The 18,150-nt window shown below is 37.5% G+C and overlaps 1 protein-coding gene across 2 annotated transcripts; it reads left to right on the forward strand.

The window, feature by feature from the left end:
* Positions 1-604: 604 nt before the first annotated feature.
* Positions 605-17,096, forward strand: atl3 (atlastin 3). Of its 2 annotated transcripts, none has more exons than XM_077733433.1 (14): positions 605-795; positions 3,716-3,927; positions 7,625-7,759; positions 8,666-8,770; positions 8,865-8,915; positions 8,983-9,039; positions 9,099-9,191; positions 9,254-9,392; positions 11,567-11,694; positions 11,762-11,818; positions 11,894-11,965; positions 14,228-14,419; positions 14,506-14,745; positions 16,476-17,096. In XM_077733433.1, exons 2-14 carry the CDS (start codon positions 3,724-3,726, stop codon positions 16,536-16,538), a joined length of 1,536 nt encoding a protein of 511 aa, XP_077589559.1. In that variant the 5' UTR covers positions 605-795; positions 3,716-3,723; the 3' UTR covers positions 16,539-17,096. The 2 variants fall into 2 exon arrangements, with proteins under 2 accessions (XP_077589559.1, XP_077589560.1); XM_077733434.1 differs by lacking the exon at positions 605-795 and adding an exon at positions 1,244-1,700.
* Positions 17,097-18,150: the final 1,054 nt, after the last annotated feature.

Below are 18,150 nucleotides of genomic sequence, written 5' to 3' on the forward strand. Positions count from 1 at the left end.
TGTTAAAATCCTAAAATTTGTAGTTTGATGTACCGATGTACTCCTCCAAAGCGTTTTATATACATATATGTCAAATAGAAAAAGGATTTTAGTTGATTGCTGATAATTACAAAGGAAAATGCAATTAACTGAATGGTTTTTAATACTTCAATTTTTAATTAACTGAATGATCTTTAAAATTTCAATTAGATTTTGGATTATTGTTGATATTTATAAATGAAAATGTAATTAACTGAATGATTGTTAAAACTTCAATTCGATATCAAGCCCACCTTTATGAAAAATGCTTTTTAAACAGTGTTCCATATAAAAAGTTTTGTTTCCACACTTGTTTCATTAAAGAAGGAATTTGGACACTTTAAGAATACAATATGGAATGTGAGAAATAGATGTATATATCTTTTTGGGACTAAATACTCTTTACGTAAACCCAAACACATGACTGATTTTCACGTAAACAAAGTGGTCACTACAGGTTGGAAAACGACATTTTCCATGGAAACGCCTGAAAGAGTGGCATGATGGACGTTGTAGTTTTTACACAGGTTGAATGAAGCGCGCACTAGCGCGTCAAAAACTTCGTTTCCCAGAAGGTTGGCTACGAGCATACCCGGAAGTGAGTAAGATTAGCGCTTGGAATAAGTTGTCAAGTTGACATGGTTGCGTTCATGCCAGAGTCGGAGAAAAAAGTTACATTTTTTGCGACCTCTGCTTTAACAAGTTCGCTTTGAAGCACTTTGGAGACCTTCAAGACGTTTTATAGATTTGTCAACTTGGGGGAAAATCACTGCTAAGGTAAAGTTTCCTGGTCAAATGAACTGCCACGAGTTTTGCAAAAATCGTTTAAGGATTTACAGTCGACGAATAATGTTTGCTTACTTTTCTTCGACTGTTTACTGTGAGAAATCGTAAACATCAACACAACTTCAGACGTCAACTGTGTTTTTCACTACGGATCTGAAGGCACATTTAGTGTTTTATTGACGGAAAGTCCCGGAAAATACCACAAAGTACATATAATAACACATCGTTTTTGTGTATTGAATGTCTTTGTTGAACGTCATGATTCGCGCAATTTTTGTATTTTCCACATAGCATCAAAACAGTACATGCGTATGTTGGCATGCTACGTCTGTGAACCACACCCTTTGATGCCTTCATATTTTAAGCAGATGGACAAGTTTTTTTTTCTACAAGTACATTCCTCGTCCTCAATTTAGGCCAGCATTGCGACTTTTCACCTTAATATAGCTATTCTGAAATAATGTCTACCGTTTTTGTCTTATTCGGGGTCATTTCTTACAGGTTTTCATACTTGTCGGTACTATAGTTGTCTAAAGTATTGATGTTGAAATATAATATTTGATGAAAAAAATATCGATATAATTCCATTCAAATTGATTGGATGTCTTCTTGTGATAAACTCGTCAAACTCATCTCCATGAGCATTAGTAGCTTCGTCCACCCAAATAATAGCGTCTAAGTCAGTGGTTCTTACCCTGGTGAGATTGATGACAATATAGTCAGGGTCATTGAATTAAGCAATTGTCTTGACGGTGTCATGTCCTTCTTTGTACAAAAGCAAATTTGTACACAAAAAGCAACAGTGGTCAAAACTCTTCATTTTCATCACCTTTATCATACTGTTCAGGTCTCTAATTGTTTTGGCTGGGATTTAAAACAAGCCACGCATTTTCATTGTGAGTACAGTACTTGACAGTATTTTTTACTCATTTATTACATATAGATTATATTTAGATATTAATACAGTACAGTCTTTCCATATGCATATACATTTTAATAAATACATTTATTGATAATTGTATATTTTTTGTAGAGACACCAAAACATGTATGGTAGAAATAAATGGGGTGATCCTATTTTGGTTTTTCGATTATTGCGGCCAAGTTGGGTCTACTTATCAGCAAAATTCGAGGGAATACTGGAGAATCATTTGTATTTTTTAAAAATAAATATGTATTTTTTTTTATAAAAAAATGTATTTTTTTTAATTGAAAATGTTTTAGATTTTTTTTAATTAAAAAAATAAAAAGCAAAGGTTTTATTGAGCAACAAAATGACTTTAATCTCAGAATATTACGCTTTGGATCTTGTTATAGTACAATCTATGAATTCATATTTCAATGTTCAATAGTTCAATTTTAATCTCTTAATATTGAGATTTCTCTTTTGGATTATTACCATGTATGACTTCTTGGAATTTTCCGCGGCACACCTGAGCATTGCTCACGGCACACTGGTTGAGAAATCCTGCACTAAGTAATACCACAGTAATTGTATGATTAATATAATGTAGATTATTGGACTCATTTCAAAAACATTTGGTAATTATTGACTCAAATAATTTGATGTGATTAAGGTTGCTCGACTAACTTAAAAGAGTAGGAAAAGAGTTTAGTACATAGAGCTGAAAGTACATAGCATGATTGTATTGAACATGGAAGATGGTTTTCCCAATGAAAAGAAAAGTGCCGGTTGTGTTGCTGATGGTGGGAGTGGACGTGTTCCTCCACAGAAGAATTGACAACAAAGGAGCTTGTTGAAAGCTGTCCAACCAGCAGAGCACTGATTAGCTGGAAGCCAGAAAGTGTGACGCCCGTGAACATTTACAAATTGGCACACAGCACCACATTGTAAGCGTAAAATGCAGACATAATTTGGTCTTGAAGCTTCTTGATGTCCTCCTTTTTTAATTGAGTCTAACACCAAGTGAGAAAATACTGTAATTTCCCCACCAAGTGAGAAAGAAGATACTGTAATTTCCACACCAAATGCAACTACTGTACTCTTTTTTTCTCCTCTTATTTGTTCGTACCATGTGGCTATCACAAGGAATGAGTTGTTTCTTGTGGTAGTGTTTTTTTTTCCTGATTAAAATAAAATGATCACCGGGCGCCCCGGCAGATGAGTGGTTAACAGTTGGCTCGGTTCAAATCCAGGTGGGCCCTCTGTTTGGAGTTTGCATGTTCTCCCTGGGCCTACCTGGGTTTTCTCCGGGTACTCCGGTTTATACATTCCAAAAACTGCATGGCTGTTTGGAGACTCTAAATTGCAATGTGGCTCCCGGGCCGAAAAGTTTGCCCATCTCTGGCCTAGGGTGTAGTCTGCCTTTTGCCAGAGGTTGGGTTGAAAAGGTGACAGCAATTAACAAGCTGTAGACTTGGTGATGGAAAAGTGTTCTGAGCGGCCCCGAGGGTTTAAGCCGAAAGTTCACCACCAATAAGTCACAAGCTTCCACACTCTTACTTCAATCTTACTTCAAATGAATTGGTTCTTTATCAATGTTAATGGCTGCCAATGAGTTAAATGTAGTGGGTTTTTTTTAGGTTTGGACTGCTTTTGAGAAAACCAGTGAGTATTGCATATGAATGACTTTTGTGACCAGATGTGTATAAAACAGATATTTCTGTGTACATTTCTCTTTGTAAAAATCGTAAATTAAGATATTGACCTGCGGCTTTTAGTCAGGTGAGGCGGCGTATATGTATGGATTTTTTTTCTTACATTTTGTGAAATCTGGGCGGTGCGGCTAATAGTCCAGTGCGCTCTATAGTCCAAATATGACGTTAGTATGATGGATGAAATGAGAATTTGTGCTTTATATGAGCAGTAGTAACAATTAACAGTGCAGACACCTTGGTTGAATTCAAATTTTTCAAGTTTTGGAAGATTAATCTTTTCATTTTCCATTAAGGACCAACAATGGAGAAAACACCAGGCCCAGTTCAGATTGTGACGGTGTGCAAGGAGGATCACTCGTTCACGTTGGACGAGAAGGCACTGGAGCGTGTTCTGCTGTCACCGGCTGTGCGAGACAAGCACGCCGTGGTTCTTTCGGTGGCTGGCGCCTTCAGGAAGGGCAAGAGCTTCCTTCTTGACTTCATGCTGCGCTACATGTACAGAAAGGTCAGTGATACAATAGAAGACAGTTTGGACATAAATGTAAAAAGAGAGCTGGGAACACTAGTGTTTAGTACTTAAGTAATATGCTTGGTGGTGAAAAAAACAAACAAACTGATACACCTTTACTGTGATCTACTGTGACTTTCGCGGCTACACTACATTAATGTTCCCTCTAAGATGTGCGCAATTGCGCACTACTCTCGTCCCCTCTGTTATTATTATTATTATTATTTTTATTATTATATATTTTTTTACCCCTTTCCCCATGATGGCGCTGTTTACGCGGCAGCCAGTGGCAGTAGCTCTGTCCACTCTTATATTTTTCGTGTTTTACAGCATGTTTGACATGAAAAATTATGGGGAACATTGACTTGCACCTGCTTATGGCAGGTGTGATACAGGTGTGCCCATAGCAAGCAATGATGATGTCGCTCACACTGGTACTCGGTCCGCTCAGTTTTATGAGGATCTGTGTGCTGCGAATAATAAAAAATAAATTGACGTGAAGTACACTATTGTGTTGGAGAGGTCCGAGATGTACCTGGTCTCTGGAGCAATCTTTTTAAAATTTTACCCTCCCCTATAAACTTGCCAAAGGCGATTTGGAGAGAGCTGAGAGTTTTGTAAAATAAAGTAGATTATATTCGCTAAGAAGGGGGATATACAGTTGTGGTCAAAGGTTTACATACACTTGTGAAGAACAATGTCTTGGCTCTCTTGAATTTCCAGTTATTTCTACAAATCTGATTTTTCTCTGATGAATTTATTATGGGTGAACGGAAAAAAAGTGATCAAATCTGCTGGGTCAAAAATATACATACAGCAGCGCTAATATTTGGTAACATGTCACTTGGCCATGTTCACTTCAATTTGGTGCATTTGGTAGCCATCCACAAGCTTCTGGTGAGCTACTGGTTGAATCTTTGACCACTCCTCTTGACAGAATTGGTGCAGTTCAGTTAAATTTGATGGCTTTCTGACATGGACTTGTTTCTTCAGCATTGCTCACAAGTTCTCAATGGGGTTTAGGTCAAGACTTTGGGAAGGCCATTCGAAAACCTTAATTCTAGCCTGATTTAGCGATTCCGTTACCACTTTTGATGTGTGTTTGTGGTCATTGTCGTGTTGGAACACCCAACTGCGCCCAAGACCCAATCTTCGGGCTGACTTTAGGTAGGCATATGGTGTACTTGGGGTTAGAGATCTCACCTTTTCTCCTCCAAACATATTGCTGGGCATTGTGGCCAAACAGCTCGATTTTTATTCCGTCTTAAGATGCCTTAAGATGCCGCTTTTTGAGCAAGGGCTTCCTTCTTGCACGGCAGCCCCAGTCCATGGAGATGCAAAACACGCTTGACTGTGGACACTGACCGATGTTTTCCAGCAGCTTCTAATTCTTGGCAGATCAGCTTTTTGGTAATTTTCGGTTGAATCTTCTCCCTCCTGACCAATTTTCTCTCAGCAGCAGGTGATAGCTACAAACAACTGTTTGCACTGGTGCTCTTGGGACCTGCAGCTGCTTTGAAATGACACCAAGTGACTTTCTTGACTTGTTCAAGTCAAGGATTCGCTTTTTCAGATTCATTTCTCGCTTCTTTGTCTCTTGTTTGCCCCCCCGCCCATTCGAAGGGGTAGGGGGCGAGCGGACAGAGCACACGTCGATCTGGTAGCTGTGCTCTGCCAAATACACATCTGAGAGCGGGCCGCGAGACTTTTATTTAAGATAGGCGGAGACAATCTTTAAGCGGGAACAACAAAGGGATGCGCGATATACAAAGTGATGACAGGCCTTGACGAGTAGGTTTAACTAAAATTCTATTCCAGTTGCTAGAAGGATTAAAGAATACAAGAGAAATGCATTCCATATTCCAGAGAAGGAGCCAATCATTGATGCTTTTTAATAATATTTATTGGTTAGCCAAAACACACTTTAGATGCTTTTTTTGTATACAAGTATTGTTTCTAGACATCCGCGAATGAATGAAGTAGGAAATGAAGAAATGCAGAGGCACAGAAGTCGAGTCTGAGTCACCTGATTTTGTGTATCTGCTGACACCATGTACTGATCCGATACTTTGGAAATAATACTAAATCGTTGTTTTTTTTTCCTCCCCAAAATTTAACCAACCGATTTGAAATCAAGCATGGTTATTAGTGAAAACATTATTTTGCAAATCAATTGTGCAACAAAAAATGAGCTTGTGAACAAATTCACATTAAAGAAAATAGTATTCGTCTTAACAGGGTGGGGTGCGGCTGATTTGCATTGTTTCTGTGGAGCAACTTGCTTAACCACCACTTTCCCGTGGTAAAGAGGAAAAATATGCGACAGCATATTCTCAGGGTAGGGCATTTCATCCGGTCTCGCTCACACTCACACACATTTGCTCGCATGCACGCACGCACAGTGCCCTGCAGATCTGCACCAGAATACGGTCTGACATTGGGCTCAAGGATTTCATCTCAAAACCTCATGGCAGTCAGAGAAGCATTTCCTAGCCAGTAAAGGTCTGTGGGTCCCTTCATGGATATGCCTCCCCAGACCATTACTGACCCACCACCAAATACCTTGACCCACAATGCAGGCAACACAAAGTACTCCTTGTCTTCACCACTACTCTTTCATGTTTATCACAGGTTCTCAGGGTGACCCTGCTCTCCTGTGTTAAAAATACAGGGCACCAGTTGTGGACTTGCAAATTCTGGTGTTCTTGAGCAAATGACGGTGTCGGTCATACTGATGAGTTAGGTACCTGTTTAGTTCTCTGAGAATAACCTCCTGTATCCTGAAATCTCAATCAAATTGTCCTGTTTTCCCCCAAATTAAACAGTGATCCAAGATTGAAGAGGTTATTAGAAACATTTTTTATGTCAGTTGTGTGGCCCAAAATATAGTGGCAAACAAATTACATATGAATTTTTCTCGTAAACCAAGATAAAAAATGTGATAAGTGGAGCTTTAATTGTTTGTGATTTTCTTCACTTTAGTTTTATTCTGCCAAGTTTGAAATGTACTGTATATGTATTTCTTGAAATATACCTCTGAATTATTTTGTCATTTAGAAACCTCTTTCACTGCCATTGAGAGCTATAGACATTGAATCAATTTCAATTGCAAAGGCTGGCATTGAATTCTAACTCTAACAGGCGTTTCTATGGTTTCATTGTGGCAGAGAGAACTTAAAATTAAAAATCACAATCAAAAGCTCAATTGATCAGGTTGGACAATTTTTTTTAGGTAGGTTTAAGAGAACTAATATATAGTGCCCAACTATATGACTTTAATGTTCGATAGTTTGTTTTTTCCAAATTTTCCCCTTAATACATTTCCCAGGTATCGAATTGGGACTTGGTTTAGACCACAGGTGTCAAACTGTTTCCAGAAAGGGCCAAGAGGGTTCAGTTTTTCTTCCCTACTGAAACAGCCTAGACAGTTAGGCCAATGAGGAGGTCTGCTGGAAGAAGCAGCACCTGATGCCAATCGACTGATTACAGTTGTAAGAGAACAGACTGGTGAAGAGGTGTCATCTTGGTGGGTTGGAATGAAAACATGCACCTTTTCCGGAATAAGTTTGACACCTATGGTTTAGACCGATACAAAAAAATCAGGTGACTCTGGTTCGACTCACTAGTTCTTACTGTTCTGGAATATTTATCATTGCATTGTACAGCAATAACTCGTATTACTGCTTCCCTACAGGGCGACGAAAACTGGCTGGGCAGCGACGACGAGCCGCTGACTGGGTTTTCTTGGCGAGGTGGCTCAGAGCCTGAGACCACCGGCATCCAGATCTGGAGTGAGGTCTTCCCCATCCAAAAGAGTGACGGAACTGAGGTGCTTCAATGCAGGGCGCCATTTTAATGTTTTATTTTGCCTCTATCCCAAGTTAAAAAAAAAAAGCGTTTAACATGCCGTTGATTGATATAGTTTCACTTAGATTAACAAAAACTTTTCCACTATAATCTACTTAACTTCATAACCACATTAGGCCCAAAATTACTGTGATCTTTCCCCTACTTTGCAGCTTCAACATTCATGGCTTCAGCACATCGCGTTTTTATCTTAAGTATTGAAAAAACTTCCTATAAATGTCAAAATGCTCACGGAAACCCGCAACAAGCGCAAGGCAGGAGATGAAAAATGGCGGCGAAAATGCCAGAAGTCAGGGCAGCGCATCTTCTTAGAGGCTAGGTGCGTATCCAGAAGAAGAATGATGCGGCGAATAAAGCAAACAGCCGAGACGCAAGTCTTGCCTAAGCTTGGATCATGAAAGCCTTCACAAACTGTTTCATCCCGAACGCGAAGCTGTAACTCGCTGAAAGAGGGCTCCCCTTCAAAGACTCCTATTAACCTGTTTTTTGCATTTTTATCAATTGCCAAGCAACTTTTTTCACTATTAGTACAGTATTTAGAGTACTTACATTTTAATAAACCATATTTATTCGAGTATAATGTGCAAAATTTTCTACTAAAAAACTGAAGCAAATTTCAAGTGTGTTTTGTACACTAATCCCAGCGAAACACTGCCCTTTCCCAGTGAAAAAGTCCCCTCAGCAGGCATTATAACAAACATTCTTATGAACATTTTTTCATATGTAATTTAAAAAACCACGAATGTTTATGCCGCCAAGTGCTGAAGGATCACAGTATAATATCACTGTTACATTATACCAATGTTATACTAATGCCTCTATTTAAATGCCATCATTTTGCACTGTGATGTTGCATGTGGTGCTGTAGGTGGCGGTAGTGCTTATGGACACTCAAGGAGCATTTGATGACCAGTCCACAGTCAAAGATTGCGCAACCATTTTTGCCCTCAGCACTATGACTAGCTCCATTCAGGTGATCACGCATCAAATGTTTAGTTAATTATTTATCTTGAGCCATTTCTGCCCAAGATCAGGTAGCATTTGTCATTCTTGTTTATATTGTGCAGATCTACAATTTGTCTCAGAACATCCAAGAAGATGACTTGCAGCAGTTACAGGTTTGCATTCAGTGTGATTAGGTTGCATTTTTCAGCATGATTTTAAATCTTGTCTTTCCATTCACAGCTGTTCACCGAATATGGCCGCTTGGCTTTGGATGAGATCTTCCTGAAACCCTTCCAGGTAAGTCGGCTAGCACCCAAGTTGTATCATTTGAAATGATTTATTTTTGTTCCGTACAGTCCTTGTTGTTCCTCATCCGCGATTGGAGCTTTCCCTACGAGTATAGCTACGGACTTACAGGAGGCAATGAATTTCTGGAGAAACGGTTACAGGTAACGGAATGAGCTCTGCGTGGTTCCTTTGGGAATTGAACTTTTGTTCTTTGTTGGCAAAGGTGAAGGAAGCCCAGCACGAGGAGCTGCAAACGGTCAGAGAGCACATCCACTCATGCTTCACCAACATTTCCTGCTTCCTGCTGCCACACCCTGGCTTGAAAGTTGCGACCAGTCCTTCCTTTCAGGGACAACTTAATGGTAAGAATTTTCCATTGCCAAACAATAGCTCCCAAATTAAATCATTGAATCTCAATGTCTCAATTTATACAGTGCCTTGAAAAAGTATTTGCCCCCTTCCTGATTTCTTTTTGCATATTTACCACACACAAGTTTCCGACTAGAGATGAGATCTTGAGCCCAAGCTCGACCGGACCCAACCTGAAATGGGTTTGGCTTAAAATGTCAATCATAACTTTGGGTTTGGTTGGGCTTCTCTCTCGCTGAAAAAAATATATACAGTGGTACCTTTACATACGAACAGCTCTACCTACAAGATGCTCGAAATATAAGGAAATTTTTTAGCAAATAATTAGTTCAACATACGAGAAAATTTTCGAGATGCGAAAAAGCCAGGTGGCCATGACATGAGAGGCTGTTTTTCATTGTGGCGCACTGTCTTTTTTGCCGCATCTCTTTCGTATATATCAGATATCTACGAGCACTAAATGGTTTCTTCGCACAAGTTTCTCCTGCGCATGGACCAGAAAACGCACAACGCGCATGAGCGGGCAAAAAGAGGGCTTTTTGGGTAATGAAGTATACTCGTGCATACAACACCGATAGCCAATGGCACCCTTTCTCAGAATAAAACTTCATTACCCACTATCAATACGTGGGTAGGCTGAGCTGTTGCATTTCTGTTTTTCCTTCCTTAGCCTGTTAGCTCCCGCGCTCGCTCATTCAAGACTACTTTTCGTTGGCAAGTGGTCGTGCGTTATCTTATTGTGAGGACATTTGTGTGCATCATTTTCGGAATAATTTGAAGGGATTTTTGTCTACCAGATGGCGGCAAGAGTCCGTTCTACCAGGGCTGAAAGCCGTCCACTTTGTAATACATTTTTGACTTTTACGTGTGCTCTTTGTGTGTATGTTTGTGTGTGAAAATATGTGCCACATTGCATTTGTAGTTTTTAATAGCTTAATAACGGATAAGGAAATGCATTTCACTCATTTGCATATAAAAAAATATCACAACCTGAAACATTCGTACCTAGAGGCATTCGCAAGTAGAGGCTATGATTATACATCCTCCTTTGTATGAAGATATCTATGAGTACTGGGCGGTGCGTTGTTTTTTTTTTTTTTCCCTGTTTGTCAGTGCGGAATAAAGGGAACATCAATGGGTCCAAAACAAGCAGGTGGAATGAACAGTTGTGCAAAGAAAAGGCGTATGATGATAATGGATGTTAATACAAAATAATTTAAAAATATGAGAGTGGTGTACATGTGTCGAAGCTTGCTCGCCAATACCAGAAGAATACTTCCCGGACAAGTTGGCAAGTGACCGTGCGTTATACTATTGTGATCACATTTGTGTGCATCATTTCTGGGAATATTTTGAAGGGAAGTCAGAGGCAAACAACCCTCAGTAGGTTTCTTTTAAAAACTCAGACTGAAAGGAAAAGAGCCTAGGAAAAAACAGCCTAGAAGAAAGATTAAAAAAATAATAATAAATTAGAAATAACATTAGTGTAAAGTTAAATTAAATTAATTTTTGTGTGTCTGTATCGTAATCCAAATTCTTTTTTTTTTTTTAAATGTTATGTTTTGAGGGCGTTGCTTTGCAAAAAGTCTCTCTCCCCATCCCGCACACCACATTGTACTGAATAATGTCTTTTTTTGTATTCAACATTATAACAACTAGATAGTTATTAGTTACTCTTTTAGTAGATAGCGAATTAGAACAAATAAAAATGTTTTTGCACTCCAATATCCTGTTTTTTAGTGTTATATTTCAGAGGGTGGGAACAAATTAATTTGTATTTAGTCCATTTCTACGGGTAAAACAACATATGAGCTCGGTCCCGCAACATATTGGAACTTGTATTTCAAGGTATAACTGTAAATAAAACCTTAAAGCAATCAAAGGAAATAATTGTTAAAGATAAAACATCCAGATTATAATAACTATTAAAGAAGTACAATTTTAAATTTATACCAATATATATTTGCACATGAAAAATCATTTTTTAAATCTCATTATCAGATTTAATTTTGATACACTTGGACCTCAATTGCAAACCAACTAGTTGGAGAATTGTTTTGAGACTGTACACTGAACTCTGAAGAAACACTATTCAAATACTCATTACTACTTTAATACTTCATTATTTTTCCTATAATATCTAAAGTGCTCTTGTTGTTGTTATCAGCGGTGGCACCCGCGTTCAAAGAGCAGCTGATGGTCTTGATCCCTACCCTGCTGCATCCTGACAGCCTGGCCGAGAAGGAGATCAATGGAAACAAAGTCACCTGCAGAGGCTTGCTCGAGTACTTTAAGGTATGTCTTCCCCAATACAACGGAAGGGTTAATTCATGCATTAACCCTTTACATTTTTTCTTGTCAGGCTTACATCAAAATTTACCAGGGAGAGGACCTTCCTGAGCCCAAGAGTATGCTCATGGTGAGACCCTCACGAAAACAAAAGTATTGGCGATCACGCGCGATCTGTTTTCAACGTCCCCCCTCTTCTCGCCAGGCTACAGCAGAGGCCAATAACTTAGCAGCCGTTGCCGGGAGTAAAGATCAGTATTACAAGAACATGGAGAAGGTAGGTTCCTTGCTTTTTATTGACGCAGAATGAGCATGTTTTACTGCCATTGATGGCATTAGATGAACATCAAGAATGAATGAGTTCACATTTAGATTCATATTTTTGGGGTTCGCAACCCATGTTTTGGGTTCACTTTCTGTTGAATTTGGGACATTAAGAAGGTTGTTGATGTCTTCGCTTAGTTTCAGTGTTATAAATTGTCGTAAGGGGACGTTTATGGTGCATTTTTAGAAACGGTACGTTCCCAGTCTTCATAGGCAGAATGAGCATGTTTTCAGAGCTGCCAACCTTCATCAACCTCATTCCCGGGGTATTTCCGGACTGAATGCGATCCATGCAAAATCAATATAAAATCCAAAAACAAATACGCTTAGGACAATTTCAATCAAAACTATTATTACCATGTTTTTACATTAATTGAAATATTGTGTTTTTGTAAGCTATTGAAAAAGTAAAGAATAATGAAAATAGGTTTATCTTTGTGTGTGGGTCCTGCGTGTGTATTACAGTCAATAATTCCAACATGCATGTTCTGCAATGTGCAAATATCAGTCCTTTTGGAGAGGCCGTCAATATGGTATATTTCATCGAATAAGAAGCAAAAAAGTTCTGGGAGTGTCTGGATTTCTTAAAAAATTAATCCAAATTGCAATCCAAATTGCAATCCAAATTGCAATCCAAATTGCAATCCAAATTGCAATCCAAATTGCAATCCAAATTGCAATCCAAATTGCAATCCAAATTGCAATCCAAATTGCAATCCAAATTGCAATCCAAATTGCAATCCAAATTGCAATCCAAATTGCAATCCAAATTGCAATCCAAATTGCAATCCAAATTGCAATCCAAATTGCAATCCAAATTGCAATCCAAATTGCAATCCAAATTGCAATCCAAATTGCAATCCAAATTGCAATCCAAATTGCAATCCAAATTGCAATCCAAATTGCAATCCAAATTGCAATCCAAATTGCAATCCAAATTGCAATCCAAATTGCAATCCAAATTGCAATCCAAATTGCAATCCAAATTGCAATCCAAATTGCAATCCAAATTGCAATCCAAATTGCAATCCAAATTGCAATCCAAATTGCAATCCAAATTGCAATCCAAATTGCAATCCAAATTGCAATCCAAATTGCAATCCAAATTGCAATCCAAATTGCAATCCAAATTGCAATCCAAATTGCAATCCAAATTGCAATCCAAATTGCAATCCAAATTGCAATCCAAATTGCAATCCAAATTGCAATCCAAATTGCAATCCAAATTGCAATCCAAATTGCAATCCAAATTGCGCTTATTCTGAGGAGGCGTATTGATAAGACTTACCGGTGCTGTGTATGCCTACTTCCTTAGACCAACCCGGAAATGATAGGATTAGTTTCAAAACAAAAGACTGGTGGTTTAGTCGGCCTTAATAATACTTATTTCTCTTATGAAAAAAAAGTACATTTTTAACGCAATGGAGCACAGGTGTCAAAGTGGCGGCCCGGGGGCCAAATCTGGCCAAACGCATCATTTTGTGTGTCCCGGGAAAGTAAATCATGAGTACCGACTTTCTGTTTTAGGATCAAATTAAAATGAAGATTATAGATGTAGATTACGTTTCCTGATTTTCCCCCTTTTTAAGCAATAATTGAAATTTTTCAATCCATTTTCTCTTTGTGTTTTTACTTCAAAAATAATTTTGTAAGATCTAAATATATATAAAAAATATGTTTTGTTTTCCTTTTTAATATAGAACATATTGATTAAAAGAGATTTTCCTTTACTAGGAAAAAAATCTCAAACACTTTTTTTAGATCCATAAAAAAATATTCATGCTTTTGATCCAGTTATTTCAATCCATTTATAACAAAAATATCTAAATATATCTAAAATGGTCCGGCCCACATTTTCTGCCACTTTCTGTTGATTTTTATGGGACGTTTTGGCCTGATTTCCTGTTGTTTTAGAATCATTTCTTTTGATTTTAGGTTGCTTCCTCTTAAATTTGGGAAATTTTGGCCGGTTTGGTCTTCCTCTGGTGAATTTATTCTGTGAATTAGTTCAAATTGTCCATAATCAATGACATTTTCTTCTTTTAAGTCAAGCATTTCATGTTTTTAGTCTTTTGTGGAATTAGAATGATACTCTTTTGGGTTTCAGCCAAATCAAAGATTTCTAGACGTTTTTTTTTTTTTTTAATTTTACCTCGATAAACTATTTTTGACATGTAACTGAGCGGACAAATTTGATTCCACCAAAATCTGGCAGATGTGTGGAGGAGACCTTCCTTATGTGTCACCCGAGTCGCTGGAAGAGAAGCATCAGTTTTACTTCAAGGAGGCTCTCTACAGTTTCTCCTCCACTAAAAAGATGGGCGGCCAGGAGTTCTGTGACCGCTACCAAATTCAACTGGAGAAAGAGCTGGAAGAGATGTGGGAGTCATTCATCAAGCACAATGAGGTACGCCAGCGGGTGGAGAAGATCTGACAGATTCTGTTTTCAAATCTATCTGAGTGTTTTTTTTTGTTTTTCTTTTTCTTTGAAAGTCCAAGAATTTGTTTAGCGCCTTCCGAACTCCGGCCGTGCTTTTTGTGCTGGTGTGCCTTCTCTACATTTTGTCGGGAATCCTCCTCTTTGTGGGACTGACCACCTTTGCGCTGGTGTGCGACTGCATCCTGGGCCTGGTCATGATGGCCATCCTTACGTGGGTCTTCATCCGATACTCAGGCCGCTATGGGGGTGTGGGCACAGCCATCGACCAGGCGGCGGGGACCGTCCTGGAACAGGTAAGATGTGGCGTTTGCTTACCTAAATTGTTGGCACGGTTTAAAAAAAAAAAAAAATCAAATTAATTTGAAAAATATAATTAAAAATAGAATCTGCCTATTGTTAATTATTACATCTTTTTTTCTTTCAAATTTCAAACTTCTTTGAAAAAGTAAATAAATTACTTTCCTGATTATTCAATTATTAAAGTAACTACATTACCTTACTATAAAAGAAAAGGGAATATAAAATATGATTTTAAGAAGTAAGACGAAAGAACGAATTAGAGAATTTACATATAAAGTGCACTTCTACTTACGAAATTTTCAAGTTACAAAAGAAGTTCAGGAACTAATTAATTTCGTACTTAGAAGTACGACTGTATAACGCACACCCGAACTTTGCTTCTGGTTTTTGGTACAACATACTTTATTTTAGTTTTAGGGCTCTTGTGACAACTTACTGATTATTTGGAGACATCCCCCCCCCGGTCCCTTCTTGTTCATTCCAGTGCAAATCGAGGAATATATTTTTTTATTTGTCAAAAATAATGATATCTAAGGAGAACCCCTTGAAGAGGTCAGAAAATACATTTTTTTTTAACAAATCTATAATATTTTCAGTGTCAATTTTGATGCTGACCATACTAAATGTGAGAAAGCAAAGTGGCCTTTTCCCACTGTAGAGTTGAAAACAAGTTCAGCCTCGTGACTGACTCAATTGGGTTATAGCAATGTTCATTTTGCTGTTTTGATGTTGGTCACAGAGCCACATTCTGAACTTTGAACAACCACGAGGACCAATGCATCAAAGCATAAGGCCATCAACAAAAATTTGACATGCTCGGTTGTGAGAAACGACCTGAAGATGAAGAAAAAAAATATAGCAATTTGAAACTCGTTTGTCATTAAGACTGTGTCACCATCGCCGATATTAGCTGTGTATCCTTAGTGGTGATATGAATTTTCAGATATTGTAATATGATGACATAAGACATTCAGGAAACATCTGTACAGACATACACGTGCCTGTAACAGTTTTGATGAGTACAGATGACCATAGAAAAAAAATTATGAAAAAAGTTCAAATTAAATTTACAAAGAAAACAACAATTTGATGAATGAGAATGAAAAATAATACAAATAAATCAATCCAAGTAGTAAAAAGAACTAAAATACAATCATAAGAAATTGAAAAATTAAAAATGAATAGAGATTGTTAATTGAATTAAATATCAATCAGAAAATCAAAGATTTGCTCAGAGCTTGAAAAATTTCTGTTGAGGGTCACATGGATCCCAGTCAGTATCAGAAAATACTTATGAGGAAAAAAAAGATCAATTGATGAAAAGTCAATATACACTGTTCAATCTAAAAAAAAGATTCATTTTTTTATTTTAATGTTCATGAATATTTAATACGGCTTCACCTGTGCCCCGAGGTTTAGTACTACTTGGTAAGGTTTTTTTCCACCAAGTTGTGTCATTTCAAGTCATTGCATTATATTTGCGCTATTTACATTTCAGTGTAATTTTGTAAAACACAAGAGAGGCTTAAATATTGTGTGTAATGAAATAGCTCCTAATCCAATGATGAAATTAAGACACTATTTTCCATTGTTTTTATTTCCTTACTATAAAAAAATGTTTTTACTTTTTTTTTTTTGTCGAAATATCGCTGTACATTTTTTAGGCTATATTGGTCATCCCTAACATCAAGTATCCAATCATTTGCTGCATTTTTATTCTCAGGCAACGGTGGCGTTGAACCTGTCAAAAGGGCAGAATGTGGCCAACATTAAGAAATCCAGCTAAAGCTTTGGATCATCTCAAACAACGTGGACCCACTTTCAGCGCTCAAGCCTTATTGTTGACACTTTTACAAAAAGTTCATCAGGAAGATCACAGTTAGGGAATTTTTATTGCTTAATATTTACGGTGAGAAACATCAAAATGAATCCAATTCTATCACTATTAATGGCACTAAAACGTGCCTTAAATGCATTCAATTCTCGAAGAAAATGTAACATTTCCTCAATGTATTGTATCAAAACATTCCAAATTCTCTGCTGGCCATTCCCAGATAGATTTTGATACAGAACAGTCGATATTTTTTAGATATATTATTTAGAGGGAACTGGCTCTTTGATCGATTAAATTCCAATGTTTGTATAGATTGACCAAGAGTTTCTTAATTTCTGTACAGGGAACCACCTAGCCAAAGCTTAGCTTCGCATTTGCTGCCTTTCGGAATGATCCACTTTTGTTTCTTTATAAAGATTATATATATCAAAGTGTATTATTATATAGCAAAAACGGGTAGTTTCAGATTGCACTTTTGTAATCAACAAAATAAATAATTGGATCATTTAACTGTCGTCTCACTTTAAGGACCTAAACATTGAACAAACTGCTACATTAACTGGGCTAAGGTCATTCCAAAAGTTTTTTTTAATTAGCATCTCTTTTGCTAGGCAATGTAATTGCATGGAACAAAATAACACGTTCAGTACCATTGATGATGATAGATGTACAATATGTGATGTCTATTTATCTTTATTCTATGAATTGAGTGTCACTTGCCGACATCTAGGCCATTTGAACTGGTAGGGATGGGAGTGAATGAACTGCAGCTCTGGCAGTGCAAAGGAATTGCACATCTACCACTATTAATGGCACACATTGAGTTATTCATCCATTCATTCAATTACTATACCGCCCTTCCTCGAAAGGGTTGCGAGGGTTGATGGAGTCCAACCCAGCTTCAGCTGTCTTAGGGCAAGGGAAGACTACAGAGAGACAGACAACAACTCACTTTCACAATCACACTTCCACCGAGTGAGAATTGAACCCAGACTGCCCACACCAAAGTCAGGCGGAAGAACCACTTCACCATCGGATAGTCCCAGTGAGTTAAAATTGATTTTTTTGCAGGGATAATAGTTGTTTTTTTTTAAATCAAATTGGACCTTATTGGAATTTTTGAATGTTTTCACAAACTATGAAACTACAGAGTATTGAAATTAAGAATATGTTTTGCAATGAAATTTTTAAGGTTTTTTCTTCGTTTGAAAAAAAATAAGTGATAGAAAAAGTTTTCACATTTTTGAGGGTTTCAAAATGTTTTGTTTCACATTCAAATGTTCTTTTTCAAATAACTTTTTTTTTAGTTGATTTTATGTTTTCAAAAAATTGTAACAAACCTTAAACCTTCATATTACAAAATTATTTTTGCATTCAATACATTTGGCCTTGATTTAGCTCCATAAATATGCTGGTTGACAAAACTGCAATATTTTTGGGAGTATCGGCACTCGTGGACTCTGCTATCTCCTCCGAGGAACTTGAATGGATGTTGGCCTTTGTGCAGAGTTAGCTGACGTAACATTTTTATTACCATTTGGAAACATTTCAAAAGGCTTTCACA

Source organism: Stigmatopora nigra, chromosome 14 (assembly GCF_051989575.1).
Source record: "Stigmatopora nigra isolate UIUO_SnigA chromosome 14, RoL_Snig_1.1, whole genome shotgun sequence".
In the NCBI taxonomy this organism is placed as follows: Eukaryota; Metazoa; Chordata; class Actinopteri; order Syngnathiformes; family Syngnathidae; genus Stigmatopora; species Stigmatopora nigra.

Bases quoted from the DNA above. Each gene is read 5' to 3' on its own strand.
- atl3 (XM_077733433.1), top strand. From the start codon at position 3,724: ATGGAGAAAACACCAGGCCCAGTTCAGATTGTGACGGTGTGCAAGGAG. The intron at 11,819-11,893 runs GTGAGACCCTCA...TCTTCTCGCCAG, and splicing joins AGCCCAAGAGTATGCTCATG to GCTACAGCAGAGGCCAATAA. The intron at 14,420-14,505 runs GTACGCCAGCGG...TTTCTTTGAAAG, and splicing joins CATTCATCAAGCACAATGAG to TCCAAGAATTTGTTTAGCGC.